General features: G+C 39.0%; 1 protein-coding gene across 8 annotated transcripts in view; it reads right to left on the bottom strand.

Annotated features, from left to right (window-relative positions):
* Nucleotides 1-19436, bottom strand: part of MEF2C (myocyte enhancer factor 2C) — a 178487-nt gene that overhangs the window by 30594 nt on the left and 128457 nt on the right. For 3 of the 8 annotated variants that reach the window (XM_021719503.1, XM_021719500.1, XM_021719505.1), the window contains 4 exons: nt 13258-13317; nt 12977-13114; nt 3622-3808; nt 711-758 (listed from right to left, as the gene is read on the bottom strand). In XM_021719503.1, coding sequence (XP_021575178.1) covers nt 711-758; nt 3622-3808; nt 12977-13114; nt 13258-13317 — 433 coding nt within the window. Of the gene's footprint in view, nt 1-710; nt 759-3621; nt 3809-12976; nt 13115-13173; nt 13318-19436 lie in introns of all 8 variants that reach the window. The other 5 variants (XM_008072459.2, XM_008072466.2, XM_021719517.1 and 2 more) reach the window with 3 other exon arrangements.

Raw genomic sequence — 19436 nt, 5'->3', positions numbered from 1 at the left:
AATTACCATGGTTACTTGTTATGCCAAATGCAGTTGGCATTAAAAGTATTGTGCTATCTTGCCTTCACATTGAAAAACACATCACTATCTCAGTAATCACATTATAAATTAACATGGAACCCTGGAGAAATGTGCCTGTGAGATAATTGGCCACAGCATAGAAAGTTCTTGGATAAAATATACTTAAGAGTCTTTTGGGGGGGCACATTATATTCACGTTCTCTAAAAGCTCATTTTAATACCCATGTGGTTTTATTTTATTAACAATATTGTTGAATGATTATAATCTTATCCCCTTCTTTATCAACTCTCCTTTAGAGATACACAGAAGTGGGTGGATAATGTTTCACATTTATTACAACATGATTAAAAACACAGAGAACACAAAAAAAATACGATTTGTTAAAGGTACACTGGTGTTCAGGGATGGTATGTATCTAGGATTAAGGTGATCTGATCAGAGCCCTCAATTCTCTGCTGACCAGTTGATATTTTATTAGAGAAAGTTCTAGTTAACAAATAATTTTCTTCTAAGTTACTATTTAACCACTCCTCCTTCAGAAAAGTGCTTTAGAAATTCTTGGGGTCATTTTTCCATGCCTCTCACAGACCTCTCAACTTTATTTGTTCAAAAGGCTTTGTCCTGCAAATCACCTAGTTGAAGCACTCTGAACAATAACACATCCCACAGTACAGAAGTCTGTGCTTACCTGCACTGGTGCCTGCACCGGATGTGAGGTCTCCACCCATCAGACCACCTATGGATTAAAGAGGAAGATCAAAAGGGGGAAGGCCAAAGGCCCTAGAACAAAACACTTTACCTTCAGCAACCTCAGTATTTTGTCCTCTCCCAACAGTCATAAACTTGTAAAGTGCGACCTAAGTCAGATGGCTGACATTTGTTTTATTGTGTCATGCTGTGCTCAAACGTTAAAAATACATTCCCTCACTGACATTTTGCAGAATCCTTTTTATAAGAAAGATTACATTTTAAAAATCCAGTTTTTGAATGGTCTCTGCATTTTTATTATTTCCAAGGCTAAGTTTTTTCCCCTAACAGATGTTTTATAAAAAGTAAAAAAAGGCCAGGCGCAGTGGCTCAAGTCTATAATCCTGGCACTTTGGGAGGCTGAGGCGAGAGGATTGCCTGAGCCCAGTGGTTTGAGACCAGCCTGGGCAACTTGGTGAGACCTCATTTCTACTATAAATCAAAAAAATTAGCCGGGCGTGGTAGTGTGTGCCTTTAGTTCCAGCTACTTGGAAGGAAAGATTGCCTGAACCCAGCAGGTCAAGGCTGCGGTGTCCTGAGCATGCCACAGCACTACAGCCTGGGTGACAGAGTGAGACTCCAACTTAAAAAAAAAAAAAAGGGTAAAAAAAGAATAAGGTTTACTATATGCTCAGGTAACCACATATTTGATGTTCAGTTCTTTGTAAATATATTTTATACCATTAATTTTGTACGATGTTAATTGTCCAGAACTTTGATCCCTTCATCGAATCTACCACATTTAGTACTCAAATCTTATTGATTGACACAATAAAACATTTTCAATGGCCACAAGTTTAGTAACTTGTGCTTATGCATTGCTAACTTAAGAAGGTACGTTAAAATTTGGCAATGTTTATTTAGAGAGTTAAGATAGTTCAGTAAGATATTGAGTATAATAATTACTTTTAGTTTTTAAGAAACAAAATTTAGCCAAAAACATAGTAGTGAGAATTTCATTTAAATGTTCTAATTGCCCCTCCCTCCCTCCTACCCTCCCTCCTACCCTCCCTCCCTTCCTCCCTCCCTCTCTTTTGTTCATTCCTTCTAGATGAGGTATTGGCCAGGCTGCCCTCAAACCCCCGGGTTCAAACAATCCTCCCATCATGACCTCCCAAAGTGCTGGGATTACAGGTGTGAGCCACTGCATCTGACCTAAGATTTTCTATTTGCTTCTGATACTCTATAATTATCAGTTGGCTCAGGTTTTGGAATTAAAATAAAATGTTCATTACATTTAGAGTAAATGTTTACTATTTTCAATTCAATAATATTTCAAAACTGAAGTACCAACTTTTAAAAATAAGCATGAGTTTATCAAATAGGAAATTCAGCTGCATTTTATTATAGTCTGAAAAGAATACTAAAAGATTACTGAAAATTCATATGAAAAATTTCAAATGTATTTAAAAGTTGAGAGAACGGCACAATGAAGTCCTTTGTACACATTTCAGGAACTCAAGATTTATCATTTAGTTGATTTTTCACATATTTTCTATATAAAGTTTCTGTAATAAAAAAGTAATTCATGTCTAGTTCTAAATGTAAGGTGGATATGAAAGCATTCTTTTTTTTTTTTTTTTTAGTTGGAGTCTCACTGTTGCCCAGACTGGAGTGCAGTGGCCGCTCCCAGCCACCGCGGCCTAGACCTGCTGGGACTCCAGCGATCCTTCTGCCTCGGCCTTCCGAGTAGCTGAATTACAGGCACGCGCTACCACACCCGGCTCATTTTTTGATTTATTGTAGAGATGAGGTCTCGCCTGCCCAGGTGGGTCTCGAACCCGCGGGCTCAGGCAATCCACTCACCTCAGCCTCCCAAAGGCGCGGGATTACAGGCTGAGCCACCGAGGCCGGCTACTGAAAGCATTCTAAAGAAAAAATTCCTCCATGAATAAACTGCTCATGTGTGCCTAAGATATATTATAAATTTTCTTTGAAAAACTTTCTTAAAAATAAATTTTAAATATATAATGATTTGCGGTATATGAATAAAAAATGCAACTACTTTTGATGTTGCAAGGAATGGTTTAGTTATATTTAACACACGTTGACTTAGTTCCTACTGTGAACCTGGAAAACCAAGAGGATATTCTTCCTTTCAAGGTTCTTTAAATCTAGTAGAGAAACAGACACCTATTCAATACAATTATCATAATGTACTTTGCTTGAATTGAGTACTAAGAATGGCTACAATTTTTTTGAGCAATAATTTCTTTTCTTTTCTTTCTTTTTATACTGAGAATTGTAAGGTTCTCTTAGAAGTGCAGAGGCAAATCTGTGGCAGGTGTACATGTGTTGATGATGAACTATTAATTTCATTTCTGACTCAGTCTTGTTTTTATCTCACATGTTTTATAAATTATGCTATCCTATTTTCTTTCTGCCTTAAGTCTTTTGTGGAATAAATAATTGTATAAATAAATAAAAATTGACCAAAATAATAAATAACTAAGTGGGGTAACTAATATCAGAGAACACAGAGGAAAGTTTCACAAAAGAGGTGACATCTTGCTAGGAGGATGAGGGAGATGGCATTTTAGGCAAGAGTGCAGCAGAGGCAAAAGTATGGAGACAGGAGCTCTGACATTAGGGTTGAGAGTGTGTGGTTCTAATAAAGCCACAGGAAGAGGTAAGTGACAGGATGAAAAAAGACAAATTGCTGAGAGGTTTGGAAATGCATGCTAAAGGATTTCGACTTTATCATGCAGAAGACCTAGCAGGGATGGGATATTCAGCAATGAGGGACATCAGATGGAAAACCAGAAAACATCTTGTAGACGAAGCAGCCTTGGCTTTTGCCAAAGGCAGCTCCTTCCAACAACTTGCTCATGTCTGTCCTGATGAGGACATACCTGTGTTACCTGCACTCGGAGGTCGATGTGTTACGCCAGGAGACATACTATTCCTCTGCAGAGATGGGTGAGCCAGCGGCAAAAGGTTTGGGTTTCCCAGTGAGCTGACTGGATTGCTGTACACCAGACTATTGTGGCTGGACACTGGGATGGAGACCGGCATTTCGAAGTTGGGAGGTGGAACCGCCTGCAGTAACAGAAAACCAAACCAAACCAAACGTGAGTAAAAAAAGAGAACAGGAACAGAAGCGCCCAAAGACAGGCAGTCTTTACTTTTCCAAGAAAAATCCCACATTTCAAATTGCTTGGTGTCTAGAAGACCATTAAAAAGAGCTCTCAAGATGTTCAGGTCACAAATTGATTTCTTTAATGTGCTTAGAACTCCTTCTTTGCAAACTATTAAAAAAAGTTTCACTTTTGTTTGAGACAAAACCTCATTTCATTAGACTCCATTGTCTTTGAATTCCATTCTATTAAGTAATATTTGTTTACTTGTGATATCTGAATCTGGCGCCAGAAATGACTGCAAGATCAAAGGGACATGACTGCGATGACTTCACAGAGAAAAAGGAAGATTAAAATTCAAACTGGAGCCTTTGGTTTAATCGCTTATTGAAGCATATTTATGCAGATGTTTAGTGATATAAAATCATCTCCAGGCATGTGAACAGCACATACACCTTAATTATTATTTTAAAAAGTTTATCTTTTAAAAATAACTCTAAAGGTAATAGGCATTTCAAGATACAAGATTCAACAGTGCATGTGTCATTCAATAATTCACATTTTAAAGTGATAATTTGGAAGATATGCCATGCTCCTGCTCTGATAGGTACCACCATTGGCAAATGCAAGCTCTGTATCTCAGTTGAAAGATTTGGCAAATATTTTGTGAACACAAGCTATGTGGATATCTAGAGAAATGCAGGTCTCCACTGTTGATTTTTTGGCAATTTAAGCAACACCATACTTATGTTTAAACTTGCACTGACTAGATCATCATAGTTGTAACAATTTTTCCCATTCCTCTTTTTAAAAAATAAAGATGGGGGGGTCTCACTGTGTCACCCAGGCTAGTCTTGAACTCCTGGCCTCAAGTGATCTTCCTGCTTCGGCCTCCCAAGATGCTGGTGTTTATAGGTGTAAGCCATCTCCCCCAGCCCCTTTTTTGTTGTTTTTAATATTACAAATACAGGGCCAGCCACGGTGGCTCAAGCCTGTAATCCCAGCACTTTGGGAGGCCGAGGCGAGAGGATTGCCTGAGCTTAGGGGTTCGAGACCAGTTTGAGCAATATGACGAGACCTTGTTTCTACAATAAATCTAAAAATCAGCTGGGCATGGTGGCACACGCTTGTAGTTTCAGCTACTTGGAAGGCTGAGGCAGAAGGATCACCTGAGCCCAGCAGGTCGAGGCTGTGGTGACGATGAACATGCCACTGCATTCTAGCTTGGGAGACAGAGTAAGACTCCAGTTCAAAAATAAATAAATAAATAAAATAAATATTACAAATAGATATACTTTTTTGGATATAATGCCAGGGACTCATGGTGTCAGAGCACACAGCCTTCTTAATATAAAATGAACATACACTATATATATGAAATAGAAATTATATAAGGCATTCTCTCAGGAGTTCTCAATATGTCATTATGCAAGTTTACATGTGTCTCATAAGTGCATGTGGCTAAGTCAATTACTTCTTTTTTGTTTGTTTTTTGACTATTTTTTTTTTCTCGAATGCTAAAATCACCTTTCTGTTACTGTTCACTAGGGTGGCCTACATTCTACCTCTTGCCCTGTGATGCTTCTATGTCCATCCTGGTGAAGCCTGCAGTACTTTCTCTGTTTGCGTTTCTGCTCCCTTATTCCTTATTTCCCATTTTTTTCCCTCTTCGGTCTGGAAGTAACAGTATTGACAAGAACATTGCTTTATAACTCTTTTCTTTACTACGTCTTTGATTCTTCATTGTTTTAGAGGGAAATAAAAGATGTTCAAGTGATACATTAGTATGATCATTCTTTTTTAGGCTTAATCTGTTGTAAACAGGGAACAGAAAATAATTTGGGGATAAACAACATGACATAATGGAATATAAATGTTTCATATGACATTTAAGAATGAATATGTCCTCAAATTCTCAGACCCTTTTTATATTTATTTAATTTAGAGTTGTAGGGGTTGTGAGGATTTGCTACATAAGTAAATTGCATGCAGGTGAGGTTTGGGCCTCTAGAGAGCCCTCTTTCCCTCTGGTAGTGGACATGGTACCCAGTGGGTGGCTGTGTGTCCCTTAGCCTTCCTTCCTCCCACCTTTAGCAGTGCCCAGGGTTTATTATTCCTGCCTTTGTGCTCATGTGTCCAATGTTTAGGGCCTGCTTACCAGTGAGAACATGTGGTGTGCTCAGCTTTTTGTTTCTGTGATCGTTCATTCAGAATGATGCAGATCCTTTTTAAACATAAAAAAATTAGCATATGCTGTAAAGTAAATGTCTATAGAGTAAATAAAATGTATTCCTCTGTTAAATGGCCAAATAAGGATGACTCTAGCATACACAAGAAAACAAAACAAAGTGACTGCACTAGGTGTTCTCCATTTGCTCTGTCCAGATCCACTATCCATCCTCTTCTTTCTGTTCTCTGCCCAGGACCTGACCCCTTGAGACTGCATCAACCAGGTTACCCTTGCCTTCTGACTTCCAACTGACTAGCAGAGATGGCCCCAATAGCAGCACAGAGAACAGAAGGTGAGAGAGGTCACAGGTCTTCTACAGGGGCATCCTCTGTGCTGGACCATAGGCTGGCTGGGGCTGCCTTTCTTCAGCGAATCCACGTCTCTTTTTAGGTTGCCCTCTCCTGCATACATGGGGCTTACTGTGCTCTGGTAACTTCTCCCTTTGCTTTCTCCCTGAAGCCTAGAGGTGATAACAGCTTCTAGATTTGAAGCCCTAAGTTTTCCCTTAACTCTGCTGTCTGTAAACAGTTCTTTAGCAAACTCTTTTTAATGACTCTTCCACATTTGTCATCTGTTTCCTGCTGCAACTTTGGGGCATACAAGTAACTCTCTTGATCTAGAAGAGTGGTTCTCTGGAGGCGTAGGACTGTCTCTTTAAGGAGCACTTTGAAAATCTGTTTGATATCTTTGGGTGTCATAATGACCTAAAAATGTGGCTACCCCCTCACCTTGGGCTCCACATCATCATCTCTTCCCTGGGTCACTGCAGTCACGTTCTCACAGATGTCCCACTTCTGTCCTTGCTTTCCTTCTTCGTATTTCCAACCCAACAATCCGACAGACCTTGCAGAGCATAAGGCATGACAACACTCTTCTGCTCAAAACTCTGTGAGAGCTTCCCATCTTACTCAGGAGCAAAACATCTCCCAGAGGACCAAGGCCCATCAAATTCCAGCTTCCACCAACCTCCAATCTCTCACCTCCTATCACCTTTCTCCTCTCTGTTTCCTGCCTCATTTCCACAGCGAACTCCATCATTGCCTTCAAATCTCTGCTCTAATCTGGCCTTCCTGTGATAGTCCAGGCTGACCACCCTATTTAATCCTGAAACTTGCCCTGCCCATCTCCCAATCTCTTCCCTTCTGTTATGAAATCAATTATAAGGTTGATCAAATAATGTCTTCTTTCATCAAGACACTCAAGCTCTTTTGCTATAAGGCAACGTGGAACCTACTCTACTTCTTACTGTGTGAACTGAATATTTTTCTTCAAAGGAGAATTTTTAGGAAGACCTTGTGTTAATATAAAGATACAAGCTATCACTTGCTGTATACGATTTACTGAGTAGAACCCTGCTATGCACTCTATACGCATGATGTGATTTAATCCTTTCAACATTTCTTCACTGTAGACATCTTTCCCTTTTAAATGGGTGAGATTGAGTAAGTGGCCCAAGGTCACCCAACTAGTGACCTTGGTCTGTTACCTTTGCTACCAAATCACTGTGCAGCACAGTATAAGTTTTGGGGTAGAAATAAAATATTGCAGTCAGAAATCTTGTACTGCTAAGTGAATAAAATGGTTGGATATTAGATGCTTACAATTTGTGGGCCACATAAATAATAAATTAAATGGGTCCTCACAGAATGTGGGTGAGCATCATATTGGAGTGACTGAGGTCTTGGGAAAAATGAAACCTTAAACACTCCCTCCTTCCATATTTATTTAGAGTTGGTATTTTAAAGCTACCTCCTGGTTGCAAATGTTTTAATTTACATTCACTATTACTACTTATAAATGCTTAACTGTTATTAGGTACCTACGAATCAGCTATAAAATGCTGTCTTCTCTGAATATTCTACAGAATGTTGATTGTGTCTCATTAGAGAACTACACCCATCCCCCTCTGCCCCAGGGTGATTATATGCATATCCAAAGTAAAGAGGATTATTAACAATTATGTAATGAGTTCTGAACCATCCTAACAATCCATTCAGTAAAAGTCACTCTACTCTTTCTTTTTCCTGACTTTTATCTGCAAAAATTAGTAACTCAGTTTCCAGAATTCTGGACCATAAACCATTTGCTGATGATTATTAAGAAATTCTTTGTGATTGGTTAAACAGCCATCATATAGAACTATAATATCAGAGCAAATTTCAAATATTTAAAATTCATAAATATGCCAACATCTTTTGTATTGTCTTTTTGTATTAATCTTTTCCTTTGTTTCCTTATCTGTATCAGAAAAAATCATTTTAAAAGCAAACTACAAGCTTAAAATGACCACACTGAGAAGACATTTTAGAGAATCAGAAAGAACATTAGCCTGTTTATCAGAACGATCAGTTGCTGTTCAGGTTATATAATAAGTTGCCATTTAACCAGCAGGTCATTTAATCTCTCTTGACCTCAATTTTCTTATCTAAGGCATGAAATGGTTGCATCCATGAAGAGTCCCAGCTGCTCTGAATATTTGAGAGAATGGAAATGCTATAATAACATAAATATTTCCAAGAAATTGGCGTTATTCTTTTTCTTCTTGACTTTTTAAAATTAGGAAATTTAAAAGCATCTACATTTAAAAATTTTTTTGTCTAAAAAATGAAAGCCAAAAACTCTAAACTTGCAAAGATCTCAGGGCCAGAATCCAATTTCTAAAAACACTCGAGAAGGAAAGAAAAAGGGAGTTTGAGATTCAATAAAATGTTTTTGGTAGGATTGCCTGTATAGTTTGCTGGGCCCAGTGCAAAATAAAAATATGGGAACTCTTGTTAAAAAAAAGTATCAAGAACTTCAAGACAGTGACAGTAGGACATTTAACTAAGGACAGTCACAAGAGAGCCAGGTCAGGTCAAACAACAGCCATGCAGCTTGTCTTGGCTCTGAGAGACACAGAGATGAGAGCTAAAAAGTGTTTCGCTTCTACCCCTGAACAAAGTGATCATGGCTACTGAAATGACTTATCACTGTCAGAAAGGATCTGACCTCTTAACCAAAATCCACTCTTTCCCCAAACTCACCACGAGGAAAAGTTCAATCAAAAAATCAAGGTAAAAAAATTTTTTTTAAAGTCTGGGTCTCACTCCACCACTCAGACTGGAATGTAGTGGCATGATTCTGGCTCACTGGAGCCTTGACTTCCTGGGCTCAGGCAATCCTACTGCCTCAGCCTCCCAAGCGGTTGGGACTACAGGTGCAGGCCACCATGCCTGGGTACTTTTTTAAATGATTTTTTTTTTGAGTCAAGGTCTCACTATGTTGCTTAGGCCGGTCTTGTACGCCTGAGCTCAAGCAATTCTCTTACTTCAGCCTCCCAACGTGCTGGGATTAGAGATGCGAGTCACTGAGCCTGGTCAAATAAAATATTTTTAGTTAGTGGGCTCTTTTTTATTTAGCGTGAATGATTAAACTGAATCCCCTTTTTGTGTGCCACTAATGTCACCTTTACATTTTGATCCATCATTACCAGCCACTCAGCCCTAGTAGAGAAAAACATGGCACAACTCTGAGGACTCGCGACTTCCAGCTGCTATCCATGGTTTCTCAAGATTGCCCAGCCACTCTAGCACGCACTTCCTCACTCCCTCTCCCCCCCAGATTCCTCACAGTCAGGGATGATTCTTCATCATTCACCGTCCACTTTCAAGCACCTATCCTGCCCCCAACAATATTCACAGAAGCTAGAGTAAATAAAAAAACTAGAGGTCACTGCAGTCACCCACCTGTCACTTGAGCCCAGCTGGGTGCATCTGCAACTTTGTCCCATTACAGTCCCATCCTCCCCACTTTCTGGAGATGCTTTGCCATTTTCTGCTCATGGTCACACACTCAATCTTTTCCCTTCTCCAAATATTTCTCCTCCACATGTAAAGAATTCCAAGTGCTTTTCATCTGAACTCCTCCCCTGACCCTGGGCACAACATTCTCTCTCTCTACGCAGTCTGGCATTTGGAAGAAAATATATAGTTTCTTTCTACTTCCTCCCTTCCTTTTCCTCCCAACCAGCCTGTACCCACCTTTCATTCATTCCTCCACTTCCTAACCCCAGGCCCTCACGTGGAGCTGCTTTTTCTCACTGGGAGCCCAGCACGACCCATGGCAAAGCCAGCATGAGGAAGTGCTGGTCCCCACGATTCCAAATCACCCATGAATTATTTCATGTACTTGAGGAATAGGGGCATAAATTACATTATCCCAACAGGTGACTGCAATATTAAATTTTCTATTTTAAAAGGGAAACTCATCAAACTGGGTCTTTGAAATAGAAAAACAGCCTTGTAATGTTTTGAAAGAGGTGGAGACACTCTCTGCACACAAAGGGCAGAGTGTCCTTGCCCTGCTGTAAATGTTTTAGCAGCTGTGGAAACTTTCAACAAAATTCACTTCCAGCAACTGAGAGCCATGTACAGAAATGGAGCTTTTCATGGTGGAGCTCGAAGCACTTACTAAGAAGAGAAGACTCCACCACACAGCCCGAGGCCGTGTGGCTCCTGCTCACAGTGGCTCTGCCTGTCAACTCTCATGTGGTTTTCCAGTCCCAGCCACACATCACAGCACCTCTTAAGAAATCATGTCACTCGATTTCAAACTCTTAACATGGCAGGCTGAGACACTGTGAGGGGATCTAGGTGTGCATGGTTCTCGTTCCCATCGCATGAAAAATGATGCAACGTGCATCCCCCAAAGCTCTGAGGCTCAAGTTCTACCTATTTGTAGGACCCCCAGTGAGGTGGATCAGTACTGCATGGATTATACATACTTTTTCCCAACTGTGCAGGGGATTCTTACTATCTGATACATTTAAGGGGCTTTGCCTAAAATTCCTCATTCACAAACTTGGCACTCAGCAGCTTCACACTAGTGTCTTATATAGTGAGAGATTCAGGTCACAAGAACCAAAAATTGGCCCAAAGTTCTTCCTTTCTCCCTACTTCCTTCCCTCTCTCCCTTCTTTCCTTCTTTCCTTCCTTTTGGAGTCTCACTCTGTCATCCAGGCTGGAGTGCAGTGGCACGATCATGGTTCCCTGCAGTCTCGACCTCCTGGGCTCTGGCGATCCTCCCACTTCAGCCTCCCAAGTAACTGGGACTACATGCCACCATGTCCAGCTAATTTTTAACTTTTTTTTTTTTTTGTAGGAATGAGGTCTCATTATGTTGCCCAGGCTGGTCTCAAACTCCTGAGCTCAGTAATCCTCCCATCTCAGCCTCCTAAAGTGCTGGGATTACAGGTGAGAGCCACCACGTCCAGCCAGGAGCTGTTTCTTTCCTTCTTCTGGGTATACTAAAATCCCACTGGATGTGTTATCATGTAAGAATCCCGGGTATCACAGATATGCATGGCCATACATGATAGGAAGGACTTCACTTGATACAGCACCCATTGCATGTACTTTGTAGAGAACTTGGGTTTATGAAACCTTCCAGAATTCACAGCACTTCCCTTTCCTTCATGATACAGTCTATTAGTAATGCTGACTCGAGCTGGGCATGGTGGCACACGTCTGTAGTCCTAGCTACTCGGAAGGAGATGGAAGGACCTCCTGCACTTCAGCCTGTTGACAGAGTAAGACTCCAGCTTTAAATAATAATCAGCTTTAAATAATAATAATAATAATAATAATAATAATTCTGACTCAACAAAAGTTCCATTATCCACATTACTTCATTGAGCAAAAGAAGCAGACGTATTTACAAGGACAGAAATTTTCATATGCGCATGTTTTATAAATAAATTTTAAAGTGTTCCATTTAATTCAGTACAGGTTGAGTGTGCACCTACTGGGGCAAAGCACTCATTTATCATGTGAGTGTGTGGATTTGGCCTAGGGCTTTTGTCCCCAGACATCTGCCCTTGTGATCACCAAAGCGTATTTTCACTGCAGTGTCTCTCCATCTTCAGGTTTAGGCTGTTTTGCTAACTTACAAAACAATGTACTGTTTGGGGAAAAAATCGATCATCTACTGAAGAGCTTGTCTACAATTCGGGTTCAGAAATTAATACTAGTTACTCAGAAATCATTGGGTCTTGGGTTTCATCCCTCAGAGTGATGCCACAAAATTAACAGCATTTGATCGACGACAGAATATAATACAAGGTATTTTCCCCCTAGATATGTGGGCAAACAAAAATAATACATGCAGTTATCTCTGTTCAATATCTGGCAAGGCACATGATTGACTGTTAGACATTTTTTTTTTTTTTTTTGACTTGGTTAAGACAAAATTTAGCCAAATGTTAAAGCATGGATAATGTTGGTGTAGGCAAAGCAGATACTATCTGGATAAAGCTTTACAATCACCCCAGCACACAAACGTGGAAATCTTACCGTTAGGTTCATGCAGTCTGTTCCCTGCAGCGAGCAATAGCTTTAACCCTTCAGTGCTGTTGTGAATTGTCGTGTACAGGGAGAGGAAATGGAGTTTTGTTCAGAAATCAGCTTTTATTTACATGAGAGAATTGCAGTTCACTCATGTATCTGGTCTCAGCACGAATTTTACATATATAAATGTATATGTAATATATGTATGCATTTTACTGCAAAACTTCAACCTTGTTTGGAGGGAAATTCTAGTGTTTTACTCATGTGTTGTGATTTGTGTGGACCGTGTGCTTAAGGAATTGTGTAAACTCAGGGTGTGTCTCATAGGTTTCTCTTCCTCCTGTGAGTTGTTCTGCCTCAGAATGAACTTTTCAATGGCAACTCTTTTAGGTTATGTAACTTTAGCATCCCTTAGGGTTTGGCTTTTTATATGAACTGCCCATGGGATGAGATGGCTATTTTTAAAAAAAATCTTTTTGACTTTCTGAAGCGTCTTGGAGAAAGCCATCACTGACAGGGTTAAGGGATGTTACTGCAGCAGTTATCAGCAGACCAGTCATCTACCTTCAGTACTTACAGGAATTTTATGACTCTTGATCATATTATCAAATTCTTCATTAATTTTTTTGTATTTTTCTTCAGTGCGTGGGGTGAGTGCGTAAGAGGAGTCGGGATCGGGGCTTTCACAGCCTTTGTTTTCCTTCTTGTTCAATGCCTGCCAGGTTCAGAGAAATATCAAGAGTAAAAAAAATGAAGGGTGTTTCGAGTACTTACACACAATCTTTGCCTGCTGATCATTAGATCAATATCTTCGTTAATTTTCCTGTACTTGTCCTCAGACTCAGGGCTGTGACCTACTGAATCGTCCGCATCGGGATCTGGGCTGTCACAGCCATTAAGGCCCTTCTTTCTCAACGTCTGAAATACACAATTTGGAAAGTTCAAACCTAGACAAAGGCTGTAAGAAACATTCAAGGGCATTACAGAAGTTCAAGCTGTCCCATATCTCAGATTATTACATATGCTTTATTACATTAGGGGGGGAAAAACCACAGAAACCATGAGTCATTTCAATAGAGTGCTTGTCACTCGTTTAAAAAAAAATAACAGAGGAAATATTCCTTTTGCAGTTAAATTCAGTCAATGAATAGAGGGTATGAGGGATAAAATTTTGCGATATAGAATATGTCTGTGCTTCAAATATCTAGTGTCAATGACAGCAGAAGACAATGAAGGTGGCAAATGGCAACACTATCTTCCCACAGAAAAATTAGAAGTCAGTTACACAATGATTTCTGAATCTGTGATGATGACAATTGCAGAAATGCTGGAAAAAGATATTCCATGTAAATTTAAAAGAATGGTCAGTATTAGTGATGTCCTGACCCACCCCACTCCCAACTTTTGATGCACCTGACAGCTACAGGATTTTAGAGATCCCAGCTCACATTCTTGCCAGTCATTAGTGTTCAGACACTGCACTCATCGGGAGAATGACTTTTGGTTGTTAGAGTTTTACATATGTGAAAATTCGCATTGAAATGTGTAATACCGAGAAGTTATCTTCCTAAACATAGGCAGAAAGAAAATTCAAAACAGCTGAGTTCAGGGCTTCATTTTCATCAGCTGAGTAAGGAAACCAATGACAACAGGTAACCGAGTCAGTAACTACCAAACTAGCAAGAGTTCCTGCTGGAATCACCCTGAGACTGTCTTCTTACACATGAAGTGGAAAGTCAGCGCCTCATCTTGCACCTCCTGTCTCCTGGATACAGGTCTGGTCTAGAATCAGCTGTCACAGAAAGATAAATACTAATGTAACATTGTAACAAAAGAAGTATGAGCCAGGAGTCCTGAGTTTTACTTACTTTTTTTTAAACTGATGATTGTCAAGTTAATTGTACACAACTCGATTTGCAGAGATCATGTTATGTTTTTAGAGATCATAAAACTTCTGATTAATCACATAGCTTGCCATGTTAATTATTAATAGACTAGCAACATTTCTGAATTTTCCTGGTACTACCAAAATGGTTATATATAAAGCATACCTAAGTGTCTCTCATTAATGGAAAGTTCAGCAGAGCTCATCTTTATTAAAGACAGAGCTCACATACAAACAAAGCGGAATCTGCGACATCAAGCCAGGGAATTCAAAGCTGAGACAACACTCCATCTTTAATTCATGCAATTGGGGAAAATGAATAAAACAACATGGGTTTAAAAGGGGGTGTCAGTCCCGAAAATCCGAAACTCCTTGGCTCTTATCAATGTGTAACAAATGTAACATTATTTAAAATTAGTTTCTGAGGCACTGACGATTTTAAAAATCAAGGAAGCTACCATTTCTAATACACTAGGATATACTACGGTTCTGTAAATATTTATTAATGTTATAGTGATATAATATAACAAATAAACATATGGTTACTGCTTATTATGTGGTAAAATGTTTGAATATTAAAATGAATATTTTGACACAAGATGATAAAATATACATTTACAATCTTGGGGAATATATTATAATTGGTGGGGCCACCTGTCCGCTTATCATGGATCTACAGTCATTACTCTTCACACAGTATAAGTAATCTAAGAGGGTACTTATAATACTTTAAGGATTGTAATATTATAAAAGACCTTACGATACATCAAAATTCTATTTACTAACAACTTCCTATGCTTCAAACTCTTTTAGCATTATCTCAACCACAAGAACATTCTTCTGGGTGATAACCATTTGTTCTATTATGATGTGTTTCTGCTTTGATCTCTGCATATCCTTGAGCTTTTAAGAATAATTTCTGAATGTCTTGCATCATATTCCACATATCTTTCACAAGAATTCACTTGTGTAAAGGAAAACAGGTAAGATCCAGAAAATATTATCTGATAATTTTCAAATGTTATCTACCTGCATTTCTGCAAGGCATGTTAAGAATATTCTTACATAAATCTTTAGAATCTCCTATAATATGAATTTATGATTTTAGCGAGGCAGTAGATTTTTCAATGTGCACCCAAATCTTTTATCCAATAAATCTTATTGTAAAAATTATAGTTGTTTTGATATGCAGATTTCTGACAACAGAACGCAAGGGTTAGGAGAGGCCTATCAACTGTCATTATAATCCATCTGGCACATACATGTGTGCTAAATATTCTTACAAAGCTTTCAGGCGGTTGATATTGTGTTTCGTTTATAAAAATTCAAACATCAATTACACTTTGTTGAAAGATCTCCACAAATATTAACTCATTATCTCTCACAAGTCTCCCAGGAAGAGTTTGGGTAAATCTTATGCCAGGTCTAAACCCACATGGCCAAGCAGGTTGGCCCAAGTGTCAGTCAATGCGTAACTGCCTCCTGCCAGGGAGACATGTGGAGCCTGCCTTTCCCTGCCCAAGCTTTCTCACACGTGTGAAGTGAAAAGTAAGGACTCCATCTCTCCCACTCCTATGTAAGTACAGTAGTAGATTGTACTCTGATATAAATGAAGTAGAAATTTCAAAAAAATCAGGTGTGGGAAAACTTTATGAAAATGTGGCTGAAATATTAATACTTCTTCAATGTCAAATTTTAGTCAAGAGTGGGAATGTCTATTAATCAATACAACCCTTATTAGTTTATGGATTTAAAAGCTAATGAGCCAGGTGCAGTGGCTCATGCCTGTAATCCCAGAACTTTGGGAAGTTGAGGTGGGAGGACTGCTTGAGACCAGGAGTTTGAGACCAGCCTGGGTGACATAGCAAGACCTCGTCTCCACAAAAAATAAAAATAGCCAGATATGGAGGCATGCACCTGTAGTCCCAGCTACTGGGGAGGCTGAGGCAGACAGATCATCTGAACCCAACCCAGGAGGTTAAGGCTGCAGTGACCCATGATTGTGCCATTACATTCCAGCCTGGGCAACAGAATGAGACCTCAATTCAAAAAATAAACAAAAGCAAATCCAAAACACCAATGAGATCAGTAACTCACTTTGTACCTGAAGAATTATATAAACTATTACACAAACAAAGCAGGCGACATGAAATCACACTCGGCAGTGATGAAGTGAGGGATAGAAAACAGGGGCTAATTTTTCTCCCAATAAATTCTTCTTGTATCTGACTACATTATCTCGCTATGAATATTGCCTGTATTTAAGTAGTGATTCAAGTTAAACTGTGTTATTTAAAAAAGAGCATTCTGAGATATACAAACACAAAACTGAAGAGCAAATTAATATTGAGTTCCAAATTCTCATATTCACATAACCAGAAAGAACACTGAAAAAATTGTTCAAAAATATTATCCTCAGCTGAGTGCTTATATAACACATTTCTGCCAAGAACAAATGATTATGGTGGAATTATAAAGCTCTGAGAATGAAAGTGATGGCACACACTTGAATGCCATCATGTGGATGTGCAACTATAAGAACAGTTTTATCTATATTATATTAAAAATTTACAGCTGTTTAATGATAACAAAGGAATTACTGTTAGATTCAGCCAAGTCTGTCTTTATCACGGTAATGAATAGTCAATATGAACTAAAGGGCTTACTAAATGGATACTTAAGCATTACGCCTTCAGGTCTTTTTCTAGCAAAATCAAAATCTCTGCTGTTGGTCTTTGAAAGCTTCTCTGATCTTTTACAAGTGTCACTGGTCAGGTAATGCTGGCACTTAAATTGCTATTCTTTTACAGGGGCTAGGAGGCCTGGATATATATCCTGTGTCTCAGCTGACTGACGACATTTTGGAAAGACTTATTCCGGATGTCAAGAGAAGACAAGAGATCTACTGAAACTTCCAGCTTCTCTTGCCCCGTATCTAAAGAAACTCTTCTCTCTGAGAACTCTGTGAGTCTTGTCTGAGCCTGTACGTTGAAGTGAGCTTTCCACGTGAGGCTGACAATGTTGGGGTAGATCAATTGACGGCAGAGGCTTCTGGGATATTGTCACAAGGCAGCGATTGTCACACTGCGAGCTGAGAACAGCCGTTTCCTAGAGAAGTAATTAGATTGACAGAAGGTGACATACTCAAAGCAGTAAATGGGAAAAAGGAGTCCAGACAGGTAATCCAAAAACCACGTGGAATCTCTCCTCCCAGACATGTGGACATATGGACCCTGCTTTGTTACATTTGCTCATCGGAGAAACTTGAAATACGTACAAACTGATGATGATAGGTGACAGGTGCTTCACAAATTCTAATGAAATAGATGTAGGGGAACAGATTCCATTTCATTACTGAAAGGAATATAAATGAAAGAGAACGCCACATGGAGCACTCACTTCTTGTCATAGGCTTATGTTATCCACTAGAAAATCCTTTTCCTGTACTGAGGTTAAAACTGACTCTCCCTTTTCTCTTCTTTAAGAGCATTTTTAAAAATTACATTTTATTCCCTTTTATTCTTTAAAAAATTATTTCTTGTTAGTAAAAAGAAACAACTAAATGATAGTCCTTTTTCAATTATATGAAGCTACATCTAATATTAATGCTATTTAAGTAAAATTCAGCTTTAAAAAAAAAAAAAAGAGAACCACTATTGCAGATTAAAAGCTTCCAGCCACTCAATTTCTTTCCACATCTATAATCTCAGTCCTTATGAATGTATATTTTCATCATTTTTTTTTTACTGTGCCTACCCATTGTACAGCAGAAATGTCAAATCCCCTTGTGGAAAACCCCAAATTACTCCTATTAACCTTTGTTAAAATCCAAATAATCACCCTTTCTCGAATAGTCAGTGTAACCCTTACTTCAGGGGGCTGTTGTGTCAAGAACACATGCAGGAATTATTGTGAATGTCGTATTCACACAAAAGCCAAGGAAAAAAAGGCATCAGGTTAGAAAAGGTAGTTTCCTTTCCTCTGCTCCTAAATCATTTTTTTGCTTGTTTTTCACAGCTTTATGAAGATAAGTATTTACTCTCAACAAGCGAGATCATCTTGAGAAAGTAAATCCAGATAGAAACAGAAAGCACTGTGGAAATGGATGCTGCCTATGACTGTCACTTTTGAGAATATTTCCTAAAAGGGCTCCCATATTGGTGTTCTGGTCCTCATGACGCTGCTGCTTTCTGCTCCTTAGCTGTCTGGGGAGTGGCTTCCTTGAGGACTATGCCCAGTGACTTATGTCATTTGAAATTTATTCAGCAAGCAACTATTAAAAATCTATTTTGTGCCAGATACTGTCTTGCGTACTTGTTTGTGAGGGAAGAAGCCAATAAAAATTCGAATCAAAAAGCTCTGAACTGAACTATAATATTGTATATATTTTTTGGTGATTTCTAGCACAAATTACTTAGTTTCAGGGTAGATTAGGTGCCAAGAAATTTCTCCACAGGTTTTAATAATCAAAACCGTAAGCATTGTGTGTTCTATCTATCCCTATAGTATCACAGATCTTTTCCTTTGCTCTTATTCTAGAAATGAAAAGACATACTAACATACTGAGAATTCAGCACAATCCAGCAGAAAGATTTTAATTAGATGAGCAAATCATATCTGATACAAAGTAAGAAAAAATTAAATTTTACCAAAAATTATTCATTTGTGGCCATCATTTTAATAAAAAGTAGAAAATATAAATCCTTAACAGTACCATAATCTTCTAGTTTACATACTAATGCTCATTTTAAACATATATTACCTCCTATTCTTATTGGGGAAACAATAGAAAGAACTGGAGATTTGCATTGCTTTTGTTTTTATACCTTTCATCAAAAGATAATCTTGATATTGGACTTGATTTTTTTTTTTTTTTTGAGTTGGAATCTCATTCGGTCACCCAGACTGGAGTGCAGTGGCCGCTCCTGGCCACCGCAACCTCGCCTGCTGGGCTCCAGCGATCCTTCTGCCTCAGCCTTTTGAGTAGCTGGAATTACAGGCATGCGCTACCACGCCCGGCTGACTTTTTGATTTATTGTAGAGATGAGGTCTCGCTGCCCAGACGGATCTTGAACCTGCGGGCTCAGGCAATCCACTCACCTCAGCCTCCCAAAGGCGCGGGATTACGGGCTGAACCACTGAGCCCGGCTGA

Source organism: Carlito syrichta, unplaced genomic scaffold (assembly GCF_000164805.1).
Source record: "Carlito syrichta isolate Samal-C Ts95f unplaced genomic scaffold, Tarsius_syrichta-2.0.1 Scaffold115580, whole genome shotgun sequence".
NCBI lineage: Eukaryota > Metazoa > Chordata > Mammalia > Primates > Tarsiidae > Carlito > Carlito syrichta.
The sequence above is the reverse complement of the archived record's forward strand: the minus strand, read 5'-3'. Positions and strand labels throughout refer to the sequence as shown.